This window comes from Lepus europaeus, chromosome 18 (genome assembly GCF_033115175.1).
Source record: "Lepus europaeus isolate LE1 chromosome 18, mLepTim1.pri, whole genome shotgun sequence".
Lineage (NCBI taxonomy): Eukaryota > Metazoa > Chordata > Mammalia > Lagomorpha > Leporidae > Lepus > Lepus europaeus.
In genome coordinates, this window is record NC_084844.1 from 54,105,463 (window position 1) to 54,132,026 (window position 26,564).

Consider the following 26,564-nt stretch of genomic DNA (forward strand, 5'->3'; position numbering starts at 1 on the left):
TTCTTTTTTTTTTCTACTTATTTTGACAGGTAGAGTTAGACAGTGAAAGAGAGAGACAGAGAGAAAGGTCTTCCCTCCGTTGGTTCACCCCCAAATGGCCACTACAGCCAGCGCTGCACCGATGCGAAGCCAGGAACCAGGTGCTTCCTCCTGGTCTCCCAACCGGGTGCAGGGACCCAATCACCTGGGCCATCCTCCACTGCCCTCTTGGGCCACAGCAGAGAGCTGGACTGGAAGAGGAGCAACCAAGACTAGAACCCATATGGGATGTCGGCGCCGCAGGCAGAGGACTAGCCAAGGGAGCCATGGCACCGGCCCAAGTCCCTTTCTTTCTATAACATTTCATTATCTTCTTCTAGTCTCATTCTTTCCATCACAGTGTTTGTCCTGTGATATGGTAGGAATTGAACTGAAATTATTTCCATTGCTTCTAATTCAAATTTGTTTTTTTAAGATTTTTTTTTGACAGGCAGAGTGGACAGTAGAGGGAGACAGAGAGAAAGGTGTTCCTTTTTGCTGTTGGTTCACCCTCCAATGGCCGCCGCGGTAGGCGCGCTGCGGCCGGCGCACCGCGCCGTTCCGATGGCAGGAGCCAGGTGCTTCTCCTGGTCTCCCATGGGGTGCAGGGCCCAAGGACCTGGGCCATCCTCCACTGCACTCCCTGGCCACAGCAGAGAGCTGGCCTGGAAGAGGGGCAACCGGGACAGGATCGGTGCCCCGACCGGGACTAGAACCTGGTGTGCCGGTGCCGCAAGGTGGAGGATTAGCCTAGTGAGCCGTGGCGCCGGCCTAATTTGTTTGTTCTTAAAGACAGCTTCCTACCTTCTCCTTGTATGCATCCTGTTTGGGTTCTCAACGATTAGCATTAATAGGTTAGAACCAATTCTCAGTGATGCTTCATGTCAATTAAAGAAAAGTAAAGAGTGGAAGAAGCAGTGATAGGTTATTATGTAGGGCTTTTTTTTTTTTTTATAGTAGATAAGGAAACAAGCCTACAAATCACCTCATCCGAAAGAAAGGTAAGGAAGACTATCGACCAGAATGATTCAAAGAACAAAGAATAATTGATGTGTGTGTATGTGTGTGTGTGATCCACTCTCAGTGCTCTACTGAAGCCATTATTTTAATAATTGGTTGATGGAATAATAAACCAATTGCCCAGTGCTTTTGAAGTCAATAGGTTAACTCTACTGAGCTTAATTAAAATCTGAAAATAAATGTCTCTATGCAGGATATTTTATTAGCTAGGTGAAATATGCCTTGTAATTACTTTCTACCCCTTTCAAATTCTGTTTTCATGAAGTAAGCTTCTCATTACTAATTAGAAATGAGGAAGGAAATTTCCCAAAGCAACCTCCTCATTAGAAAGGGATATCCACCACTGTAAAAGAATAAATTGGTATTTTACTATCTTATTTTTTGGATATTCAAATAATGAAGCCAGGTTTTAAGTTTTAAGAAAGTATCGAAGAAAAAGTCAGTCTGACAAATCCCTCAGCTGTGATAAATACCGGACAATTCTTTTTGAATTCAAGAAATAAATTACTTTTCTTATCCTTCCTTAAAATATATGACATAATGAAAAAAATCAGTTTCTTTGGTAGGCAAGATTGTATGTGGAAACTAGAAGGTCAACATGTCTTGTCAGTTTTTCTGAGAGGTAAAAGTTTCAGAGGAAAAGAGTTTCTCCCCAAAGGAAATAAAACTTTTAACTACAAAGTCACTGAGAGATTTCAACCACTGTGCTTTCCCAGCCCTTTCTTTACAGCATGTTAGGACTCTGCCTGCCTTCTACGTTACTGTTCTTTTCCATCACCAGCATCTCTAATGTCCACCACTCTATTGATCTTCTAAACTGTCTTCCCAGGCTTGCAGACTTCCCCATTCTACTTACTCCCCACAGTTGTGCTGCAGTCATGTCCACTCTCCTCCATGAAATCTGGGCAGTGTGACAATGTCCGCATTCCTCAGCACAGCACATGCAGCCATACCTGTCATCATCAGGCCTTAACGTCCACGTCTGGCCTCATTTGTTATCCTTTGCTCATGAAGCCCAGGTTCACTCTACTATGGAGCTTGTGTTCTCTTAGAATGACCATCTCTTTTCCTCTTTCACCTGGTAGCCATTCATCTTACAGGAACTATCACACAGTCTCTTTTTAAAATATATTATTTGAGGCCAGCGCTGCAGCTCAATAGGCTAATCCTCTGCCTGTGGCGCCGGCACACCGGGTTCTAGTCCTGGTTGGGGTGCCGGATTCTGTCCCAGTTGCCCCTCTTCCTGTCCAGCTCTCTGCTGTGGCCCAGGAGTGCAGTGGAGGATGGCCCAAGTGCTTGGGCCCTGCACCCCATGGGAGACCAGGAGAAGCACCTGGCTCCTGGCTTCGGATCAGCGCCATGTGCCGGCCACAGTGGCCATTGCGGGGTGAACCAACGGAAAAGGAAGACCTTTCTCTGTCTCTCTGTCTCTCTCACTGTCCACTCTGCCTGTCAGAATAAAATAAAATAAAATAAAATAAAATAAAATAAAATAAAATAAATTGAGAGGCAGAAAGAGACAGGCAGACAGGCATACACAGAGAGTGAGGAGGAGAGAGAAAGAGAGAGAAATGCTCCCATTTGCTGACATACTCCCCAAATGCCTGCAGAGGCCTGGGCAGGGCCAGGCTGAAGCAGAGAGCCAAGAACTCAGTCCGGGTCTTCTACTTGGGTGGCAGGGATGCAACTACGTGAGTCATCACCGCTGCTCCCCAGAGTCTGCATTAGCGGGAAGATGGAGTCAGGAGCAAGTGGGAACCTGAACCCAGGTACTCTGATATGGAATGCAGGCTTCTTGACCAGTACAGCCGCTAGGCCCACACCTGTCCTTCAAGGGCTCCTTTGAGCCTCGGGCTTTCCTCGAGAAGCCTTTCTGGATGCTGCGGGTTAGCAGCTCACTCTGTTCTTGCCACACTGTGTTTTCATCCTTCTGTCAGAGTATGTATGTTGGGTCCTCTCTGTTTAAATTGCTGTCTACCTCACTGGATTGAGCTCCTCCAACACAGGGATGACTGACATACCCCTGGTGCCCATTTCTGTAGCACACACTGACCTAATACTCAAAACTGTTAGTTGAATGAAGTTGAGGGTTGTCCTTTTATCTCTTTTGCATCTCCTCAGACCACCTTATTTCATTCATTGTCTATTAAAGTGGGTTTGCTGCTGACATTTTATTTTTGTCTTCATGTCTGTTGCTCATAGTAAGAATTCAGCAAATGTGAATAAATGAATTATTTATAATGAGAGCTTATAATTAAGAGACATGTATTTTTAGATTGCAAAATTGCAGATTTTATTTACTTGATGTACAAGATAGTGACAAAGAACTTCACATTTTGTGCATTTCTTTGGTCACCTTTTAGCAATACAATGGATCACTCTTCACTTATGACTTTTGAGTGGACGTCTCTGCTCTTCACCCGCAGTTTGTTGACCTGGGACTCAGCAATGTCAGCCCTTTCCTCGGCTTCCTCCAGCTCGTGCTGGAGCTTGCGGAATTTGGAGAGGTTGACATTGGATTGTTCCTCCTGTGAATGGAAATGCATAAGAGAGAACAAGAAAATTCTGACTTTTTCTGATTCTCATTGCCTTTGCTGCTAGAAGCAACTATAGGGTTTCCTTTATGAGTGAGAAAGCAAAGATTTTGCTATTTGGTGATGTGGGAAGTATTTCAGAAAGTTAATAGAAAATGGAATTAAACAACAAGTTTGTTTTGGTAGAAAAGATTTTTGCAATCATATACACAAAGGGCCCTTTAAAAGTTCATGGGAAATGCATATGGTGAAAAACTGCCAGTGTTTCAAAAATTTTTCACAACAAAATAAACTTACCTTTTAATTCCATTTCCATGAGCTTTTTGGAGTCTCCTTATACTGATTTAGGGACAGGATACCACACAAACTTGCCTCTCTTGTTGAGTATGCTTACAACCTCCCTCCCCGACAAGACTCTCGCCTGACTGTCTTCCTGGCAAATTTAAGATGTTACAATGACAAGAGCTGACATTGTGGCATGGAAAGTAAAACTGGAGCCTGCAATGCCAGTATCCCATTTAGGCTCCAGTTCATGTTCCAGCCGCTCCACTTCTGGGGCAGCTCCCACTAGTGGCCTGGGAAAAGCAGCAGAGAATGGCCCAAGTACTTGGGCTCCTGGGACCCATGTGGAATACCCAGATGAAATTCCTAGCTTCAGCATGGCCCGGTATTTGGTGTTGTGGCCACCTGGGGAGTGAACCAGTGGATGGAAGAAATTCTCTGTTTCTTCCTCTCTCTCTTTCTCTCTCTCTCTCTAACTCTTTCAAGTGAATAAATAAATCTTATTCAAGTGAATAAATAAATCGAGGTGGAAGGGAGCTGATTCAATCTTGTTTCTATAAAACAAACTTTAAGAATAGGTACAACAATGGTGTTGCTTTGCAGAGAACCTTAACAATGGTTTCAGAAGTGACAGGATAAAAAAAATAACTGTAGTCAAATTGGAAAAAAAAAAATCCTGTGATGGATTTATCATGAAGTTAAGAAAAGCTTAGGATCTAGTCCCTTGTGGGTTCTTGCAGGTCCTATGACCGCTGGGAATTGTAGAGTTTTCTAGTTAGGAAGGGAAGTACATTGCACCCAAGAAGTAGTTATATATTAGCTTATCTGGAAAATTGCTTAAAGAGATTTCAGCAGAAAGCAGCCGGAATCCCTGAAGCTCCAGGAATTTGTGGCAACTTTTTCCCTTTCTAAATGAAGATTCAGTTTCACGGTACCTTTGTATTCCCAGTGTTACATTCTTTGCCTCCAAGAAAGTCCTTTAAATTCTGCAAATTTCAGGCCCCATGAAGCCTGACTCTGGTCCTGAGCCTTTCCGTTCCCTGTGGAGATACTCACAGCCTCTTCAGCTTGTCTCTTGTAGGCTTTAACTTTGCTTTGCAGCTTGTCCACCAAGTCCTGCAGCCTGAGAACATTCTTGTGGTCCTCCTCCGTCTGAAAGAGGCAACAGATAGTGCCAATTATTTGAACTCAACCCCTGATTTTAACTTCTTGAAAGCTGCAGGCCTGGAAACATGGGAAGGCTAGTCACCTGGTAAGTGAGTTCCTTCACTCTCCTCTCATGCTTGCGCAGGCCCTTGACAGCCTCGACATTGCGCTTCTGCTCACTTTCAACCTCATTTTCAAGCTCCCTCACCTGCAAGAGATCAAAGGCATGTAACACTGTGGCTGTAACTAGTCTTACGAGCAGGCTGGAATCCAGTGACGGTGTGGACACCCACCCTGGCCTCCAGCTTCTGGATCTGCTTCTTGCCGCCCTTGAGCGCCAGCTGCTCGGCCTCGTCCAGGCGGTGCTGCAGGTCCTTGACCGTCTGCTCCATGTTCTTCTTCATGCGCTCCAGGTGGGCGCTGGTATCCTGCTCCTTCTTCAGCTCCTCCGCCATCATGGCCGCCTACCCAGCAGTAAAACAGACTGAGTTAAGAGAGGGGAGGGAGCATGTCGTGATCCAAGTCTGACCGCCCAGTGTGTTGCCCTGCGCTCACATCAGTGATGGCCTTCTTGGCCTTCTCCTCTGCGTTGCGGGCTTCCTGGACAATGTCCTCCATCTCTCCCTGGATTTGGGAGATGTCTGTCTCCAGCTTCTTCTTGGTGTTGATCAGGCTGGTGTTCTGATTAAAATTAATTTTAAAAAAAAGAAGGAAAATACATTGAATTATATCATAACCCTCCACATTGTCATTGTAGCTAGGGTAACATTAAAATTGCAAAGATATGCCACCGTTTATTGAACAAATCCACCATAAACAACAAATGTTAATAGCAACTCTGATGGCTTCAAGGAATTTGAATTTGTATCTTTTTATATATATCCTTATGTTCCTACATGATACATGAATGTTATTTGATGGCTTATCATCATTCTCTATTTTATTTGCCTATTGATAGCATAGAGTTGGAAAAGACAAGATGGCTACTGGTGTCATGTACATGGATATTTGCACTTCTTTATAAATGTTTCTAGAACTCCATATTGTTTCAAATCATTGATTATACTAGTCTTCAATACATAATATACTTGTGAACCAGCAAGGTCCCAGTACTTACATCAATTGTACATTTTTCAGAACTCTAGGGTGGGACTCCTAGAAGGATTATGCCTTATTTTATAAACAAGCTTATCTTCTCCAATCATCTTCAGCTTCCAAGACTGTCTTTGTTGAGTGATAGTCCCGAGCCTCACCTGAGTGTGCAGGAGTTGCACACGCTCACTGGCATCCAGGAGCTCTTGCTCTGCCACTCTCCTGCTCCTCTCAGTCTGTTCCAGGGATGCTCTGAGCTCTTCAATCTCAGCCTGCATCAGGTTAGCTCTGCGCTCCACCATGGCCAGTTGTTCTTTAAGGTCATCTTGGCCTCTGACGGCATCATCCAAATGTAGCTGAGTGTCCTGCACAGAAAGAGAAAAAGATTTACACCTGCCCCAGTTAAAGTGATTTAGGGTCATGCACACACTTTGATCTTAATAACTCAGGGTAGAAAACAGTCTGCAACTACATTTAATGACAGAGCCTTTATAGGCTAGAGAAGCAGTTTTACTCAAAAGAATATGATGTTATATTATTTTAGATCTGAATCAGAAAAAGTAAGATGGTTCAGTGGTGTTATTTTCTCCATTAAACAAGTGAAGTCCAGATAAATGAGGCAGTTTGATCAATCATATGTAGCTGATGTAGCTGATTACTTCCTGTCTTCCCACTTGTCACCTCTTTGTCTCCTCTTCAGATGACAAAAAAAAAAAAAAAAAACCACACACACACACACACACACACAAAACAAAAAAAACTCTTATCCTGGGCCTTTCAGAACTAAGTTCTTTTTTCAACTATGTGTATAAAATTTTGTTATCTGGATTACTTAAGATTTATGGTCCTCATACAACCTTGAAGTTTGGGTTATATGGTGTTGCCTAGACCATACCACACCATGTGTGTTTACCCCACAGCGTACCTTCAGTATTCCTTGTGTGTTTCTAAGATTCTTGATTGCCTCAGCAGCCTGGCGGTTGGCGTGGTTCAGCTGGATCTCCATCTCATTGAGGTCTCCCTCCATCTTCTTCTTGACTCTCAGAGCATCATTCCTGCTCCTGATCTCCGCATCCAGCGTGCTCTGCATCGACTCCACCACTCTGATGTGGTTTCTCTTCAGCTGGTCAATTTCCTCATCCTTCTCAGCAATTTTTCTGTCGATCTCAGATTTCACCTGATTCAACTCAAGTTGGATGCGAAGAATTTTGCCTTCTTCATGCTCAAGAGATCCCTTAATAAAAGCAACATGTAGGTTATCCAAAGAGCTTCTTCCCCCATATTGCAATGCTTTCTCTAAGAAGGCATTTAAAAAAAAACCCCACAAACTGTCATACCTCTTAATTTATTCTATTATTAGTTCTGCATTCCCAAGGTACAATTCATTTTTCACTGAATTATATGTGCTATCCTCTAAAGATTTACAACCTGGTAGATCTCAATTGCTATTCATTTTTCAGTTTATTTATAATGTATGGGTGAGCAAATGAAATACGTACCTCTGCTTCCTCCAGGGCAGCCTGCAGTTCACTCTTCTCTTGATCAATCTGTTTCTTTACTTTCTCCAACTCATGGATGTGCTTCCCGCTCTCTGCGATTTGCTCGGTCAGATCAGAAATCTCTTCTGTAGTTTAAAATAAAATATCAAAATCAATTGAGGGGAATGAAAACTTCCAAAAATATATCCGTGCTATCTTTGAAGTAGGATGACTAGAATGACTCACGCTGTAAGTTCTTATTCTCCCGCTTTAGGGTTTCAAGGTGATCCAGGGACTCCTCATAGGCATTCTTCACCTTGAACACTTCAGTGCTGAGAGAACGGGACTCCTTCTGGGAGGCCTCAAGTTCAGCCTGAGTTTCCTCGTACTTGTGTTTCCACTCCGCCAGAACCTACAAGTACATTGAGAGTGAGCCTCTGAGGCCGTGCATGATGTCTTTCTTCCCACAGGGAGCCCATCACCACGGGCTACCTTGTCAAAGTTCCTCTGCTTCTTGTCAAGAGCTGCGCAGGCAGCATTCGATCTCTCCACATCAATCATGAGGTCCTCCACTTCATTCTGGAGCCTCTGCTTCGTCTTCTCAAGGGAAGCGCATTTGGAATTCACAGCTTCCACGTGTTCCTCAGCATCCTGAAGACGCTGCGCCAGCTTCTTCCTGCAAAGTTGGCCAGAATGAATGAACACGAGCAGAATCAAGGACACCGCAGTTAACTCTATAAAGCTGCTAAATAGGAAAGCACATTTTCTCTGGTGTTTTTGCTCCTATACCCATAGGTTAAGTTTTTGTAAGATTGCTTCTAAGTACCCATTTTATCTCTTCTAGAGAGTTCTGTTTTCCCTGATAGGTTTTTATCTGTAACTGTCTCAGGTGTTGTCAAACATTTATGAAGTCATTTTGCATGTGTGTGTGTTAAAGGGGAGAGGATGCTCATGTGAGTGGGAAAGTGAGGTGAGGAAGTACTAGCAACCAGGAGTGGAAGGCTAGCAGTGAGTGAGATCCTTAAATATTTTCTGATACATTCAGATAGAGAAACTGAGCCCCACAGTGACATGTTCAAGGTCATACAGTTAATAACTTCCTGGGTTCGAAACATGGTCACCAATATGAAAGAAGGTAAAGGAAGGAAACCTCACAGCAAAAGATCATAGGAAGCTCAATTTCTCTTTGACATAGAATTAAACTCTGATGCTCTGTTAAAGCAATGTGTTAAAGTAATCTATTATGTTCTCTTGATGTCTGTTAAATTCTAATTGTTCAAAAACAGCTGAATTTTTATTAAGAGCTATGGGTTATTTAAATATGTGCTTATTTTCAAAGATTTGAATAATCACCTTGTAACAATGATGAAATTTGGTCTATGTTATGTCATGATTTTAAGAAATCTTATTTCAACCAGATATTTTGGATTTTGAGCCTTCTAGGCATTCTTGACAGGCATTCAAAAAATCAAAGTTTCAAACAATCTGGTCTCTAAAATTTCCAGTAAATCCTGGACTTTGGTTTTTCCAGTTTGGGCCCAACTGAAAAAATCAAAGGACCTATGTCTCTCATCTTATAGAGACACCAACTAATCAGTCTATTTGGATTATATTAGAAGGACTGTCAAGATGTGATGTGGTACCAGACTTTAAGTTTCTATAATGGAAAATGCTATTAATACAAATGTTTGAGAATTAAAAAGTCTAATGATCTTGTGTTGCTAGACATGATAGTTGTCTTAATGAGAAAGCCCCAGAGGCCTAAAGGGTTAAATACTTGTAAAATCCTACAGGTGCTTTCAAAAATACTGTCAAGTAAGCAAGTGCCTGTTGTTGGTTGATGAGTTTATAATTTTAAACATGGCGACTTAAAGTCTTTTGTCATCCATAGTTATATATGATTTGCTGCTCTTAAAATTAAAGTGTTGTTGGTTCTGTATTTAGCTGTCCTCCTATAGGTTCCTATGGACTTTTTCCAGCTACTTCCATTGTAGTCAGTACTTTGGGATGGCTCTGTAAACAGATGAAGCCAATAATGTATTAACAGTACCAACTGAGAGAAAGTATGGTTCACTGAGGTTACTAAAAACAAAAAGCAATTCAAATCAATTGGCAATCTACAAAAAGAGTTAAAGATTTTAAAAGCTATTATTAAAATTGCTATATTGGTCTATTATGCTATATTATATGTGTGTACATACTGTATGTCCACATGGGGAAATTTTATTAAGAGTTTTATTTTAAATGGCTTATAGATAAGATTGTCCATAAATTTAAGCTGCTAAAATCAATCAAAGATACACTTTAATTTGAGTGACCTGAATCTGTGTATCATATGTTTTAAACGTGTTGGTAGAAAGAAACTAAAAACATTTTAGATGGTTGTGCTTAAGTTTACTGGTTAAACAAACTACACCATGTTAGATATTTAAGAGGTGTTTTCAAATACATGATTCTTAAAATTTATAGAAGGCATTGGACCTTCTGGTAAATGTTTTCTTAAGTTGTTATCTAATGGTTGAAACGGTTTGCTAAGTATTCATGTGATATTGCTATTGTCAGCAAGCGATCTAGGACTTGCTCCCTCATTTCTCTATTCTAAGCCCAACTTGTTCTTTCATTTCTCTATTCTCTTCAAGGTAGGAAACTAATTCTATTATGAAGGAATCTGTAGGATGCACAATTTAATCTTTAGACCTTATAAAAGAGGTGGCTAACATTTTTCTGTAATAGCATAGCCAAAATAAGAACTTAAATAATAATCTCATAGCTAGATTCACTTCGCCATCAGCGAAGTATACAGTAATGTGGTAAGCCTGGGCTTCAGCAGAAGTCAGCTTGTGAAGAGCCCTGGCAGCTCTGCCAAGAGTTGGATCACTGGAAATGGACCTGCCCTGGAGTCGAAGGATGCCCAGGTCAGAGCCACAGATCTTATTGGCTCTAAGCTGAAAAGCCCTTCACTCAGCCCAACTTCCAAAGTGACCACTGCAGCTGAGGGTATGGTCAAGTAGGGTCAGCAACATTGAAGGCAGAACTGTAAATTTCTTGGTAGAGATGCCCCCTGCCTTTACCTGGCCAGCTCTCCTCCCAGGCCAGCCAAGTAATGAAAGTCAACAGGGTGCCTTCCCCTAGGAGGTTCACACCTCCCTTAGGATGTACCCCATCTGAAGAGATAGATAGGTCTGGGCCTCTTCACTTACAAGGCCTAAAGCCCACCAGATTATTATCAAGCCCCTTCTATCAGGTTCTATTTGCCTCTCAATCAGAAAAATTACTTGTAGCTTAGACAGCACCTTTCTTAGCTCCTCTAATATTGACTCTGTCCTTTGTTCTAGGCCCTGTCTAGTGCACTTGGGCCTCATTCCTTTGTAATCATAACCTCTACTCTACCTCCAATGGCTCTACTCCCAACCTGTGTGTACTGATGGTCCTCTTCCCCACTTAATGCTGTATAATTGTTCAGACCTGGTTAATGCCACTCTTAGGATCATTGGTTATTATCCTCACCCTGTCTTTTATGACCTTGTCTAAATATGATCAGAGTCGGTAAACTTGGAAGGCTTCCATAGCCTTGGCAACTCACGACGACAGCCTAGGATGGTTACTGGCACCATAAACTAGAGTGTCAATTTGTTGGGTCAACAACAGGAGCCACTGTGCACTTGCTCCTCATGTGGGATCTCTGTCCTTAATGTGCTGTACATTGTGATTTAATGCTATAACTAGTACTCAAACAGTATGTTTCACTTTGTGTTTCTATGTGGGTGCAAACTGTTGAAATCTTTATACTAAATTGATCTTCTGTATATAAAGAGAATTGAAAATGAATCTTGATGCAAATGGAAGGGGAGAGGGAGCGGGAGAGGGGAGGGTTGCGGGCGGGAGGGAAGTTATGGGAGGGGGAAGCCATTGTAATCCATAAGCTGTACACTGGAAATTTATATTCATTAAATAAAAGTTAAAAAAAAATATCTTCCTGGGTTCATGACTTCAGACACTAAATATTATTCCATTATTATATTTCCCAAATATCCCATACATTCTTATTTACTGCTTCCTTCACCAATTTACCTCCTTCACAAACTTTCCCAGTTCACAGTCTTCACCAGAATGTTCCCTGTGCAAATCCTTGCCAGACCCTCTCATTTGGTTTGATTCTAATAACTGCTGAGACAGATCAAATTTTGGAAGGCTTTCTTCACAAAGAGTAAAATATTTTTCCCAATTTTTATGTAACTCTTAAAAATGTTAATGCTACAAATAGTATGTATAGTTTGTAAATAAATCTACTGATACTAGTTGTTATTTAAAATGATGACAATGTATTGTAGTCTTATTCTGAACATTCAGTACTCCAGCTAAGAAAAACCTGATTATCGTTAATTATAATTTTCATAATGGTATACCAGATAGTCTCAATATTTCCATTTTCCCTTCAATTTTAGAAAATTAGTTATACTTAACATATGTATGTGTGTTGATAGTGATCTATTTAGGTGGAAACAAATTTAAATGCTTCTGTACCAGAATAGAACAAAGACTGTGGTCCTGTCCTGCTGACATATAGTGGGCTGTGAGAAGGAGAATATGGCAGAATCTACCACCTTGCAATAAAACAGACTGAAATCCTTCACCTATTCAACATTTTTTCTTGATTTTTCTCTAACTCCCTCACTAAATGCCCATACTTGGCCTCCTCCAGCTCCTCCGTGCGCTGGATGGCGTCCGTCTCGTATTTGGTCCTCCACTGGGAAACCTCACTGTTGGCTTTGGACATCGCCCTCTGCAGCTCGGCCTTGGCTTCCTGCTCCTCCTCGTACTGCTCCCGCAGCAGGTCACAGTCATGGCGGGCTGACTGCAGGGCGTGGGCCAGAGCACTCTTGGCCTAGACCAAGAAAAAGTGTGTAATGTAAGTTTATGTTCTTTTGGTATTCTCTGTGTGAAGTCAATAGTGTGTCATGTTGCACAGTTCAAGTGACTGAAAATTGAACATCTTAACTGTAGAAACCTCACCTTAGTCTCTTCCTCTAGCTGCCTCTTTAATTCCTCAATCTGTTGTGTAAATGCTTGTTTGCCTCGGGATAGCTGGGAAACCATGGCATCTTTTTCATCTAGCTGCCGTGAAAATTCACCTGTGGAAAACAAAGATGAGTGATTTAGTTCTGTTGTCTGGGTGAAGGATAATTTAAAGAACAAAATAACATTATGACCATTTTATGTCATATGATGAAAGAATAACTCAAAAGCATCAGTGCTGTTGAGAAGATTATTTTTTGCTTCTTCAAAAATGTCTGAGCTTTCTTTGTTATTTTAGGATGTGGGGTATTTTTTGAGTAAGGCTGAGGCACCAAAAATCTTCTGAGCCTAGATAGCTTCTTTCCACCCAGAATTATAGCTTAAAAGCATCGTATTTTGTTTTTATTTTTGTACCTTCTCATGATAGAAAGATCAAGGAGTAACTTAGAAAAGATAAGTGGGTATGCAGAGCCCAAGAAATGTTTCATGGGTAGAGACTTCGCCTTTATTCTTCACCTCTCCAAAGGCCGCTAATACTCATTGACTGACCTGATTCCGTGTGCAGACGTGCCTTCTGGGCTGACAGCTCGTTGATTAAGCGCTGTTGCTCTTCCTCCTTCGTTTTCACTTCACTAAGCTGATCCTCTAGAGTGCGGCACATTTTCTCAAGGTTTCCCTGTGGTGGGAAGTGGAAAACAAAAAAAGATAATGCATTTCTATTTGGAAGGCTGGGATTTGGAGATAAGTAATTACTGGTGGGAAGGGGCTGAGTTTTATTTACTTTTCTATCAAAACCCTGTGTGGTGCCTAGGAAGTAGTAGAAGCATATAATTTTGACTAAATGCCAGACAACAAGATTGTCAAAATTAGACTGTTCTCTTTTGGAAAGAATGAGTATATATGCTACATCATGTAGGGTATGATTTTTGGATAAGACTTTCTTGTAATTGCATTCTGTCATGGAAATTCAGACAAAAATCTAAAGTTATTTCCACAAATAAGATATGAAAAGTTAGGTGATTCAATTGTTAAACTTTTAACAATTTTTAAGAATAACTGTTAAACTTCAGATAACACCTAATGTTTTGTGCAGTTTCACTATATATAGTCATACATAAACGTGGTTGTTTTGAATTGTTGCAAATAAAGATGAAAAGCAGACAAATTAATCAAGACCTTGGCTTTGGAGACGGTCTCCATGTTGCCGGCCAGGTCGTCGATCTCCATCTTCAGCTCGCTCTTCTCCTTCTCCAGCTTCTGCTTGACCCTCTGCAGGTTGTCAATCTGCTCCCCGAGCTCGGCCACGCTGTCTGCGTGCTTCTTGCGAAGAGCAGCTGCTGTGGCTTCATGCTGCAGGGTGGATTCTTCCAGGTCCCTGCGCATTTTCTGAAACTCAGCCTCCCGCTTCTTGTTCATCTCGATCTGGGCTGACGTGGCCCCACCGGCTTCTTCCAGCCGCTCGCTGATCTCCTCCAGTTCCCGGGAGAGGTCGGAGCGCTGCTTCTCTGCTTTGGCCCTGGAGGCCCGTTCTGCCTCAATTTCCTCCTCCAGCTCCTCAATGCGGGCCTGGGAATGATACATCAACATTAATATGAAATCATGGTAACTTGGGTTTCCTGTACTTCCGAGGAAAGGTAGAGGTTATGACTTGCCTGCAACTCTTTGATCTTCTTCTGTAGCTGCATTGCAAGGGCCTGTTCGTCTTCAATCTTGCTTTGTAGATTGCTCATCTCAAACTCCTTCCTATTAGAACAACACATTAGCTCAAAGTCAATTCTTTTACTGATCTTATGTTGTACGTATAATTGAATTATTTCTACTGCTGGTGTTGGGGAAGTAAATAGTTCATGTTTTACAAGTCAATAATATATTGTTTTCATTAAATAAAAAAGCCATTAATGTCATTATTCATTCTTCTCACATGCTGTGAAGTAATATTTTAGAGATCTTTTGAACATATATTTATCTGTAATGACATACAATAAGCAGATTACAGCTGAATTATACTTACTTTTTGAGTTTCTCATCAAGTTGCTGTTTGTCATTTTCTATATCCATTGTGGATTCTTGGGCCAATTTTAGGTCTCCCTCCAGTTTCCTCTTGGCTCTTTCTAAGTCCATGCGAAGTTTCTTTTCTTGTTCCAGGGACCCTTCAAGCTAAATTTATAGTGAAATTTTAAAAAAAATTCAGTTCTTACATACTGAGCCTATGCCACTAGCCTTCAGTGATATGCAGGAAAAATAAAAAAGGTGCAACAAATAGCATGAGAACTTTGTTATTTACTAACCAGCAGTTAAAGGCTTCTGAGCATCAGTAATAGTTTCATGTCACAATTGTTTGTTTCATTTAAGGGGAAATGTTTTATTTTTTACACTTACATCATCCACTTGCTGCTCTAGCTTGGTTTTAGACTTGGTCAGGGTGTTGACTTTGTCTTCCTCTGCCTGCAGGTCGTCCAGGGTCTGCTGGTGGGCCTCTTGGAGGGCTTTCTTCTCCTTGGTCAGCTTAGCGATGTTTTCATCTAGGCCTGCCATCTCTTCTGTGAGGTTTTTCACCTTCATAGTTTGGATAAAAAGTATTAACAGAAAAGTTAATGGAAACTTGTTGTCTTGATGCAAATACTCTAGTGTCTTAGGACAGGGTCAGTTTGAGATTGAAAATGGAAACTTGGCTGATAAGAAATAGAAGCTAAAGACAGAAGTAGAGAAGACTAAAGAGATGGCATAACTATGGCAGTGTTTTTCTTTCTGCTCTCCATAATTTTAAGATTAAACTTTCCATTAAGGGACTTGAGTAAGAAGGATATTGATAAATAATCTAAAATAGATCACGAATCATACCTTGTTCTCTGTGGCATGCTTCTCCTTCTCGACCTTGGCCAGGGTCAGCTCCAGGTCATCGATGTCCTTTTTCAGCTCTGAACACTCATCCTCCAGTTTCCTCTTCTTGGCCGTCAGCTCAGCATTGATCTCTTCCTCGTCCTCGGCTCTCTCTGTCACCTCCTTGATCTTGGCCTCCAGCTGGATTTTGGTTTTGATCAGCTGGTCACACCTCTCCTCTGCATCAGCCAACCCATCTGCTTCCTAAAGGGAGAAGTTAAGCGTTTTTATTTGGCTAATCTATATCTGTAAACACGCAATAGTTTATTAAAAGATAGAAACACCGGTGACTACACGTTTGGTCAACACTTGCACCAATTTACTTGCTAACTTTGGAAAGTGAAATGGATAAAATGTTAATCATTTCAATCTACTGGAGAGGTATAATAACCTTTTCCCCCAATATCCATGGGTGGAAGGTCAAATCATAAAACTAGTCACCTGTCAAATATCGACAACTTACTAACCTTTCCTGCTTTGAAAGAGTCACTTATTTATCCAGGACTTAGTTTTCTAACATTAAGTGTGGTTTCATTTAGCCTATTTCCCAGTCTGATAAAAACAATAGCAGTGCTATTTAATGCTCAGAAACGTTCACTAAAGAGAAAATAGTCTAATCTAAAAGAAAGCCCTATAAAGAAAGAACAGCGTCTAGGGGAAGTTCTTTGACTTTGCACAGGGTCAAACTGACCCTGTCCTAAGACACTAGAGTATTTGCATCAAGACAACAAGTTTCCATTAACTTTTCTGTTAATACTTTTTATCCAAACTATGAAGGTGAAAAACCTCACAGAAGAGATGGCAGGCCTAGATGAAAACATCGCTAAGCTGACCAAGGAGAAGTGCAAAGACAAGCTATTTATGAATGCACGTATGAACAAAAGCAGCATAATATGTAGCTTTGCTTCTGTTCCTTCTTTAGGTTGAGTGTGAGTAATTTTGAAAGACAAACAATCATAAGTGTTTCAGGGGGAAATTATTCTTAAACCTTAAATTAAAGACCAATTCTCATACCTAGTCAGATAGTGTTTGGAAAATGAGATGTGGGTGAACTGTGCAATGTGTAATACTCACAGCTTGAACCTGGAGTTGTAAGTCATTTTTCTCTTGCATCAGAGCCACCATCTTTTCTTCCAGTTCCTTCCTTTTTGCCTCTGACTTAGCCAGCTCTTCTTTGGTTTTTTTGAATTCTTCCTTCATGTTGGCCATCTCCTTCTCTGTCTCTGCACTCTTGAGGAGAGGCTTGATCTTGAAGTAGAGCTTCATCCAGGGCCAGTGCTTGACGTTCATGAAGGCACGGATATTGTACTGGATGCAGAAGATGGACTCTCTGTATGAAAAGAAAAATAGATGTAAATGAAGAAGAATGTGGAAAGTGAGAAAAGTAATGACTACACTGGATTCCGTTACGAAAGTGTGGGAAAAGAAGCCAGGTGCTTGGTCCCTCACCTCCTCTCCATCATCTTCTTAAACTCCACTCTTGTCAGGTAGCCTCTGCATATGGCTTGAGTGCGTGTGATGAGTTGAGCCAATTTTTCATCTCGCATCTCCTCTAGAAGTCCCAACAAGCCAGCTTTGAAGAAAACCTTGACAAATAACACATTAAGTTTATTATTTCCATTCATGAGAAAATCAAAAATGATGAAGTTATGATAAATAGAAATTTAGGCTGGCGGTACCTTGGTGTGACCAAATTTGTACTGGGTATGGTCAATGTCAATAGACCCTAGAAGTTTCTCAGAAGCCTTCTTGCTGTCAATGAACTGACCCTCTGGGATGGCACTTGCATTCAACACCTTGTATCTGTCAGAATAAAAATAATATAAAAATGGGGTTTTTCTTCACTAAAATAAAAAGAACACTTAGTAGCTATTGAAGAGATGATGAATAATATTTTATGGGACAAAATGCCATTAAAAAAATCAAGCAGTCCTTGATGTAAAATCTGAGATAATATATGTGACAAAATCTTATGATAATACAGTCCTAAATTTCCTTCTTTAGTGATCACATTTACAACAATTGAATTTCATTTTAAATGAAATAAATTTTCATTTAAAATCTTTGAATTATGTAGTGATCTTGTTACAGACTAAGGCATTGAGAGGGAGAAATAACGAGACACGGACCTCTGCTTGAAGTCAGCATACAGGATTCTGCTTGGGAAGCCCTTCCTGCAGATGCGGATGCCCTCCAGCACCCCGTTGCACCGCAGCTGGTGCAGGACCAGTTCATGCTCCATGGCCCCTAAAAAAAAAAGGTATATTTTCTATAACAGTCTAAACAGAAGGCACACTGCAGTCTCACTGGGATATCAGAAGTGTCTTACCAGGAGTCTTAGTCTCATTGGGAATGAGGCAGCGTACAAAGTGGGGGTGGGTGCTCCTCAAGTTGGTCATCAGCTTATTTAAATTCTCCTATAAAACCATATGAAACGTTTGAAGTCATTTCTAGTTGCATCTACATAAGAGTCCCCATCAGTGACCCATGTTAATTTTGCTCCAGTTTCACGTTCTGATGAGCCACCTCAAAGAAAACCTAATCACAATGGCCTGAAGGAATGTCCATGTGGAGTATTGGTAGGAAATTACAGATTCCACACAATCGGCCCATTTCGGTTTGTGATTCTAAAGCACTGCTGGTCAAAGAACATTTGTGTTGGGACTTTGGTCAGATGGAGTAAATGCAATGGAGGCAGTATTTGCTTTTAAAAGTGGGTTTGATTTTGTGGGAAGTTTGTTCAATGCCAGATCTCTTAGTTCTGGAGATTAGCAGAAAGGGTACATTTGTCATAGGTTTGATGTGAAGACACAAAATGTGTCTTTTTTTGTTGTTGTTAAAATTTTCCAGATTTTTTTTTAATATATCACTTCTTTCTTAACTTTTAAAGATCTTAATTTTTTTTCTGTTAGGATAATTTTATTTTATTTTTTTTACAAAAATATTCCTCCAAAATTCAAGAGTATACTGTACCCTGAAAAGAGCTGACACTGTCTGGAAAGAAGAACCCTTCTTCTTGCCACCTTTCTTTCCGCCACCACCACCCTCTGAAAGATAAAGCAAAGTTATGACTCTTTGTAACGGTTCTTTTAGGTATTACCCATAGACATCAGGACTGCCCAAATTCCCTTTGAGGTTTCAGCTGGCACTTATTCACATGCATCATTCCTGTTCGTCTTTCCATATCTCTTTGCCCTCAATTTTAGAATAAGAAAATATAAATACTGTCTCACGCTCTAAGCATTCGGGGAAAAAAATAAGAAAACGAAACAAGTAAAATGAAAGAATTGTGAAAAAGGTAGTTGTAGATAGGGGATAGGAGTCTCCTATTCCAAACCAGCCTGTCAGTTCCCTGAGGCAATTGCCTCAGACAAAGTAGTAACTCCACTCCAGTACCCCAGAGTAAACGGAGTTGCCTGCTTGGTCTCAGCTAGGTGAGCCTCTGCTCCCTGAAGGGAAGTCCTGTTTCCTATAATTCCACATTGTTACTTGCACACCTAGTCTTTGAGCACTTAAAGGAACAGAGCTTCAATTTCCCAAGCACCAGAGCCCTACAAATGATTTTCTTATCTCCAGATTAGCTGGGTCCTTGAAGGAATCAATACTGTTAAGTATGTAGGGTTCTGAGTAAATCACTCAGCCTCTTCAAGTCTCTGTTTTTTCACTGATGAAATGAAATCATCCACGGTGTCAATTTCAGCTCTGAAAGTGTGTGATTAGGAGACTGTATCACAGTTATTAAATATGCTTCAATTCATTGGACCCATATTGGCCCGTATTTTTAATGTTAGGTTTTGCTGTAACTGTTCCCTGTCTCTGATAAACAATGTATTTTTATTTTGTGATTCTTGGAACTCACTGATGTTGTTTAAAATTACCTTCACCAGTTTGCGCCCCAGAGAAGAGGAAAGCCAGAGTCTTCATTCCAGACTTCTGGTAGAGCCCCACCACAGTCTCGTTCAGGGGGTCCTTGTTCTTGTCCAGCCAGCCGGCGATGTTGTAGTCCACGGTGCCCGCGTAGTGCACCAGCGAGAAGTGGGCCTCAGCCTTGCCTTTGGCAGGCTTGGGCTTCTGGAAGTTGTTGGACTTGCCCAGGTGCTGTTCATACAGCTTGTTCTTGAAGGAGGTGTCTGTGGCCTTGGGGAACATGCACTCCTCTTCCAGGATGGAGAAGATGCCCATAGGCTGAAAAAAAGGAGAAACAGTGTGATGTGTCTCTCAGAAAATTATGCTCCAGTGATTTCCATGGTTAAAGCCTTGGAACAATAAATTATATAGGCCTCCATGATGATCTGTGGTCTGCTACTGGAGTATGGAACAATTATTATGTACCAAGAATATATGGGAAACATTTGCTAGAAAGACAATGAAAAGGTCCATTTGTGCTTTGGCAGACTTTGTTCAGTATGTAAAATCCAAGTCTGTCATACAGTTCCCAGACTGAACTTTTATTTCATGTGTATCTATCTGAATACTTTCTTTCCTACTGACTCTTTAACTTCCTTCCCCTCAAATCTAGACATGATGAAAATTTGAAGAGAAGAGAAATTGTGTATAATGACTAAAAATGAACTATTCTGAGGAGAAAAGTGCATCTCGTGTTGTGTCATTAAAACTGTTTGTACTTTAAGCTCTGATCCCCCCCCCCCACCACCGTGGACTTAAGTGATGGTAATTTGGTTTTGCTTTCTAAGCAATTTGTCTCTTTTCAGTGGCAAATTTTATGTGAAAGATTGAAAGAAAATTCAACATTGATGATTTTACAAATTCGCAAATTGCCTCTCAAAAGCTATTTTTGATTATCCAGAAACTGAAACACTAGAGAAGAAAATGAATGCCTTTCCTGAGGACCATACAGTTTTCATGAATAATTGAAATCTTACATGACCACATTCACATCTTTTTCAAATCACACAGACCTAATCTGCTTTTATGCTCTTATCGCCATGATTTTGTGGATTTTGACCTGAGCATTTGGAGTTTTCTTGGATATCAATTGCATTTATTTCCTCCTTCCCATTGCTTAGGGTAAGGTTCACACATACAAGTATACTTTATTAATGCCAGTAGGATCACATTGAGCTCCCAGTACACTTTTGAAAGTATTGAATGATTGCTTGATGAGTTGTAACATATCCAAATCTAGCATAACTATTGCTCCATCCCCTTGATAATGGAGCACCCTCAGGACTCATTTTCTAGCTGAGGTCATATTGAAGTTTGGTGTTTATTCAATAGTCATCATGAATTGAGAAGGAATTAATGACTGTAGCAGTTGAAGGGGTAACCATCCAACCTCTCTGCTGCCTTGCTACAAATAAGGGATGAGGCATGCACAGTACATTGCCATGGGTACACCAGGGTTAATTACAGTACTCAGAGGACTTGCTGTAATTTTGTCCTTTTCTACCATATGCATGAAATCATATAGGAATAAAAGAGAGTGAGGTGATTATATGGAGAAATGCAATTCCATGTATATATGTAATAATCATTTTTCTGCCAACTACTATCTTTATTCATTAATAATACCACCTGTGACATGCCTCATGATTGATCAGTCACAAATGTGACACGAAACACAACTCTTCTTTGAGAATTGGGATTGTAGTTAAGCATAGGGAAGTGAGCAGTTTTTTTCCTAATCGGAAGGTTTGAAAAGTCATACGAACCTTCTCGATGAGCTCAATGCAGGCAGCCAGGTCCATCCCGAAGTCAATGAACTCCCACTCAATGCCTTCCTTCTTGTACTCCTCCTGCTCCAGCACGAACATGTGGTGGTTGAAAAACTGTTGCAGTTTCTCGTTGGTGAAGTTGATGCACAGCTGCTCCAGGCTATTGAACTATAAGAAAGCATGAATACAGGAAATTACTCACACGTATTTGTGTCTATAGAGATGTCACCAATATTTTCTTTTGAATTTAAAACATTAGTTTACTAAATTATAAACTTCGTTTTCTTAATAATTTTAAACAAAGGAGATCTGAGTTTCAAATACTTTGCTAAGTAACTTCATGAAATCATGCATATTAAGCAAAGTACTATTTGTTAAATGAAGAGTCTTAAAAATTCCCTTAGAACAATTTAAGAAAGTGTTTTTATACTCATCTGCTTGGATCCTGGCTAGATTTTGAATATGCTAAGCTTTCATGGATTGTTCCATGAGACTTCTAGACTTGAAACAATAGAATTCTCTCTCTTTCCCTATTTATACGTATTTACTTGTTTTCATGTCTCTTCAAAGAGCCTTTTGACAAGGACTACAGTTTGTACTTTTTGTAAAGACAATTTTGATTGCCTAATGAGATTGATTTAATGACTGGCGATTTAGGTTTGCTGATTTTCTACTTAAATCAAAGTCTGTTCTCTACTCACATCAAAGATCTCAAAGCCTGCAATGTCCAAGACCCCGATGAAGTACTGCCTGGGCTGCTTGGTGTCCAGCTGCTGGTTGATGCGGGTGACCATCCACAGGAACATCTTCTCATAGATGGCTTTGGCCAGAGCGCCCACTGCATTGTACACCTTGAAGAAGAGAGGGGGTTTAGTTTTATGAACTGGCTGCAACACAGAACTCTTGAGTCTCCTGTTGTTCAAATGAACAAGGGGGTTTAAGTCATGTTTACCTGCTGCACAGTCTGGCCTTTGGTGACATACTCGTTGCCGACCTTGACCCTGGGGTAGCAGAGGGCTTTGAGCAGGTCAGCAGAGTTCAGACTTGTCAGATAGGCAGCTTTGTCAGCAACTATGGAACAAGGGGAGAACAGTTAAACTGGCTATGCCTTGCACAATGGAAAAATGTGAATGATGATGACAAAGAAGAAAGGTTGCTCTCAAAGACTCGCGCACAAATGCTGTGAAACCTATTCATTTGTTCATGTTTCTTCAAGGCATTGTCACCATTCACACTAATTTTAGACAGTTCTTGTAATGATAAACTATAGTTTGGGGAATCAGGTTTCTGTGGGATATTTAAAATATGGTGAAAGTAGACCACAGATAAAATATAATTTGAGAAACCCTAATATAGTAGTGGTAGGAGAATTGAGATTTCTATTTCATTTTGTGCATGTGGGCACATAGATTACTCATTGGAATAAAAAAATGTTGTACTTGCATAGCAAATTTTAGCCTACAAGAAGTCAGCGAAGAATGGAGTGGACAGAAATCACGTATCTCCACAAATCTGCTCATTTAACACACCAGACAGTGTATCATTCATTTCCTTCTCTGACACTTTCACACCTCAGAAGATAAGTCAAAGAAAGTAAAAACACAGCCTCTACCTCTGGAAAACTCATGGTGTTGGTTCTGAGGAAAGAAAGATAGCAATCGGGGTGTTACCTTCAGTGCCATCTGGCTCAGCCTGCTCTTCCCTTTGCTTTTGCTTGAATTTCAGGTTCCCATAGTGCATCACAGCCCCAGTGAGCTTGTAAATGGCCACCTTTTCATCCGGGGTGAAACCCAGGATGTCCACGGCACTCTGTTGAAAGAGGTGAATTTCATTACCTCTTCATTATCACTATGACAGACTCCCCCTAGACACAGCGGGCTGCATCCCCTTTTCCCTCAACACGCCTTGTCTCAGAATAGCAAGTTGCCATTTTCAAAAGACACCCATAGTCCCTTGGGCAGTAGGGACGTTATGAGACTTCTCCACACTCAGCTCAGTTGGGACTCAAAGACATTTTTCCATGGCAGCTTGCCCTTGTTCCTTAGGCACATGCTCCTTATGGTCTCTTGACATACTGGCCAAGAACGACCAGTAAGATAAGGAAGAATAAAAAGAAGCAACGAGGCAAGGAATACCACAGACCTAGCATTCATTACAGACTTTGAAGTTTTCTAATGCATGTGGCAGAAGGGCTTTGAAATATCCTATAATACTATTCCAGGTGTAAGAAAACCTAAAAGGTTATATTGCCTATTTATAATCTTTCTTTATTTTTTTTTTACAATTATCAGGATTTACTTACAAATAGGAACAGATCTAATAGGGGGAACTGCTGTACGTTGGAAAATGAATTGGTCTTTTCCTGCTTTGTACTCATTACTTACATCTGTGGCCATCAGCTCTTCCTGGTCATCAATGCTGGGCACAGTAATTTCACCTTGGCTGACAAAGGCGAAGTCGTAGGGGTTCGTGGTGATCAGAAGCATTTCTGAATACAAGGAAAGGAAAAATATTCAGAGTTACTTTGGTCATCAAAAATAACTCAGTGGGATTTCCTAGCTTCCTTGGCAGAAATACATCAAAAATGCTTCTCACCAATAAGCTCTGGCTTCTTATTGGACATGATTTGATAAAATATATGGTAGCTTCTTTCAGCCTTTAGCTGGAAAGTAACTCGAGACTTTTCTAGCAGATCTGGAAAGTCAAATTAAGCACACTTAAGAGAAAAGGTTACAACTGAAAAATTAAGCATTTGAAAATGTCACACAATATAAGTAAGGGCAAGAATTTCCTATATGTATTCCCAAAGAAAAAGATTTTCAGCCACTAGTATTTATTAACTTACATGTTTCAATATCTGCAGAAGCCAATTTGCCTGTGGCACCAAAATGGATTCTGATGAATTTACCCTTAAAAAGGCAAAGGAAGGGTCATTGTACATATTAAAGGTTGAAGCTGTTTCTTTAGTCATGAACCAAATAGATGGAAAAGGTACTGATACTACATGTATGGAAGTGCCAGTGTTGATTCTCACATGAAGAGGAAGACCAAGACACTTACAAAGCGAGAGGAGTTGTCATTCCTCACGGTCTTGGCATTGCCGAAGGCCTCCAGTAGGGGGTTGGCACTGATGATTTGATCTTCAAGGGTCCCCTTAAGAGAAATGAATAAGACAGATAAAGAGACCCTAAAGAGGATGAGTTGCAGTCTGTTAAAATAACTTCTCACTGTCCTCTTTCCCTTGCATTTTGTCTCCACGCAGTATTCTTTGAGCTTTCTAACATGAGTCAAAAGGATGGCAGATTGGGGAGTGGGATGCTCCAGTGGTGTGTCTTTGATTTCTGTTCCCCTCAGGCCCACTTTTCCCTCCTAACACATGGTTGTGGAAACTTAACGCTTGTTCCACTTACACTGACTTATCCATTTCATCCTTGCAAACCCTTCCAAGAGTTATTTTCCAAATTCTGACATCACATACAATTGATTGCTGTAGTTTTGAAGTACTTTGATCAGATTTTTTCTTAAATCTGTTCTTTCCTCCATCTTTGAATGAATATCATACCCACCTGCATTTTTCCAGAAGTGGGTTCCTCTTTTTTCTTGTCCCCAGTGATTGCAATTGTTGCAAAGTACTGGATGACACGCTTCGTGTTCACAGTCTTCCCTGCACCAGATTCTCCGCTGAACGTCCAAAGGGAAAAATGGTCAGAATATAAGGCAGTAGTAACCACTACAATGGTCAAAACTCAACAGAAAGAAAGCTATGAAAATTACTTACGTAATCAGGATTGACTGGTTCTCACGATCTGTGAAAAAGAAACAGAAGATAATGTTAAACACACATACAGCGCCTAGACTAACAGTACTTGCAAAACTCAGTTGTCTTTTACAATTCCCACTTACAAAAAACTGTGTAATTTTGTGTTTTGCTTTTTACGTGATTTTTAAAATAAATAGCAAAAGATGTGCGATTATGTACCTTTAATGTGATTAAAAATCATAACATATTGTTTCACCGTTTTACCCATGAGAATAATCTGTGACTATCAGATAAATAACACTTTCATGTTCCATTTGGTCACCTGTTCATAGTTCAAAATTCTATCATTTGTCAGTGTCCAATCCAAAGTTTCACATAGTGCTTGCCACAATTTGTCATTGTGAGATTTCTCAGCTTAGTTTTTAGGCAAGATGATATTTTAGCTACAATTAAAATGAAGAGTTGATGCCTACATTTGGGTAATTTAAAAATTGGAATTAGCACTAATTAATTTGGACTTTGGTTTAGAAATCTAAGGAAATTCTCTATATTTTTGGAACTGGTGCATTTTATTCTAAATATCGTCCCCCAATTTTATTATTATTTGTGCCAAGTATTTTATTCTCAAAGAGCTGACTCTATGTCTCCTTTCTTATCAGTATACAACTGTTTTACCCATGGCTATAGAAATTGCAATTATGGACTCACCAGTCAACATGAACTGGTAGGCGTTGTCAGAGATGGAGAAGATGTGGGGCGGGGCCTCCTGACGCTTTTTGCCTCGGTAGGCTGTCACCACCTCGGGGTTGTACACCGGCAGCCACTTGTAGGGGTTGACGGTGACACAGAAGAGGCCCGAGTAGGTCTGTGGGAAGGGACAGAGTTGTGCAGTTATCGATCGCTTCAGTAATCTACCTTAGAAATCCTGGTGTCAGGGTCAGGGGTGAGGGCCCTAAGTACTGTGTTAGTTCTCCTCAGGGTGAAGAGTTTATCCATCCACTTGTTGCTGTCCTTTCTCACCTGCTGCTGTGTAAAATGCTTCTGTTTTCCAACAAACTCAGTTTGGTTTTACACATGTACATTTTAAATCTATCAGAATTTACAACATTAACCCAATGATGGGTCTTAAGCAAACATTGCAATAGTAAAATCTGAAAATAGAGTCTGTAATTTGTTCGAGCAAACACAGTAAGCACATGGGGTGAGGAACTTTGCAGGGCCACTCACGTAGATCATCCAGGCTGCATAGCGCTCTTTGAGGTTGTACAGCACAGCAGGCTCGTGCAGGTGAGTCATCATGGCCATGTCCTCGATCTTGTCATATTTGGGAGGGTTCATGGAGAAGACTTGGTCCTCCTTCACTGTGACAGTCTGTTAAGAAAGCAAGGAGCCAGCGGGTACCAAGAAAGGAGTAGATATGGATATCGATTATGTCCCCTCCCTCCCTCTCTCTACTTACAGCACCAGCTTCTGTCTTCACAGTCACTTTTCCCCCTTCCCGGCTCTGAATTGTGCTTTTCACATAGGACTCCTTGGGGTCCACCACAAAGACAGAATTCTTGGCATCGAAAGGCTTGTTCTGAGCTTCAATTCGCTCTTTTTCAGACTTGCGGAGGTAAGGGGCCGCCTCCCCAAAAACAGCCATATCGGCGTCGGAACTCAT

The 26,564-nt window shown here is 40.8% G+C and overlaps 1 protein-coding gene across 3 annotated transcripts; it reads right to left on the reverse strand.

Moving 5' to 3' along the window:
* Window positions 1–3,413: 3,413 nt before the first annotated feature.
* Window positions 3,414–26,564, reverse strand: LOC133747069 (myosin-4). Of its 3 annotated transcripts, none has more exons than XM_062175202.1 (38): window positions 26,361–26,564; window positions 26,129–26,272; window positions 25,610–25,766; window positions 24,920–24,947; window positions 24,715–24,822; window positions 24,202–24,298; window positions 23,987–24,050; window positions 23,737–23,835; window positions 23,526–23,629; window positions 22,812–22,950; window positions 22,094–22,212; window positions 21,843–21,992; window positions 21,139–21,309; window positions 19,345–19,651; window positions 18,440–18,513; window positions 17,796–17,883; window positions 17,596–17,713; window positions 17,146–17,269; window positions 16,916–17,052; window positions 16,541–16,796; window positions 15,428–15,670; window positions 14,966–15,142; window positions 14,598–14,743; window positions 14,239–14,329; window positions 13,763–14,152; window positions 13,136–13,262; window positions 12,584–12,702; window positions 12,259–12,455; window positions 8,063–8,246; window positions 7,817–7,982; window positions 7,592–7,716; window positions 7,018–7,326; window positions 6,254–6,457; window positions 5,556–5,681; window positions 5,294–5,464; window positions 5,104–5,208; window positions 4,911–5,006; window positions 3,414–3,566 (listed from the first exon to the last, which is right to left on the reverse strand). In XM_062175202.1, the coding sequence occupies exons 1-38, from the start codon at window positions 26,562–26,564 to the stop codon at window positions 3,414–3,416; spliced, it is 5,817 nt and encodes a 1,938-aa protein (XP_062031186.1). The 3 variants fall into 3 exon arrangements, with proteins under 3 accessions (XP_062031186.1, XP_062031187.1, XP_062031185.1); XM_062175203.1 differs by having other exon boundaries at window positions 19,351–19,651; window positions 24,202–24,294; window positions 24,708–24,822; XM_062175201.1 differs by having other exon boundaries at window positions 24,202–24,294; window positions 24,708–24,822.

Excerpts from the sequence above, each read along its gene's own strand:
- LOC133747069 (XM_062175201.1), bottom strand. The coding sequence starts at position 26,564 with ATGAGTTCCGACGCCGATATGGCTGTTTTTGGGGAGGCGGCCCCTTAC. Across the intron at positions 23,836-23,986 it reads TTCTGCAGATATTGAAACAT|ATCTGCTAGAAAAGTCTCGA; the intron begins GTAAGTTAATAA and ends TTGACTTTCCAG. Across the intron at positions 21,310-21,842 it reads CAGGCTTTGAGATCTTTGAT|TTCAATAGCCTGGAGCAGCT; the intron begins GTGAGTAGAGAA and ends GCTTTCTTATAG.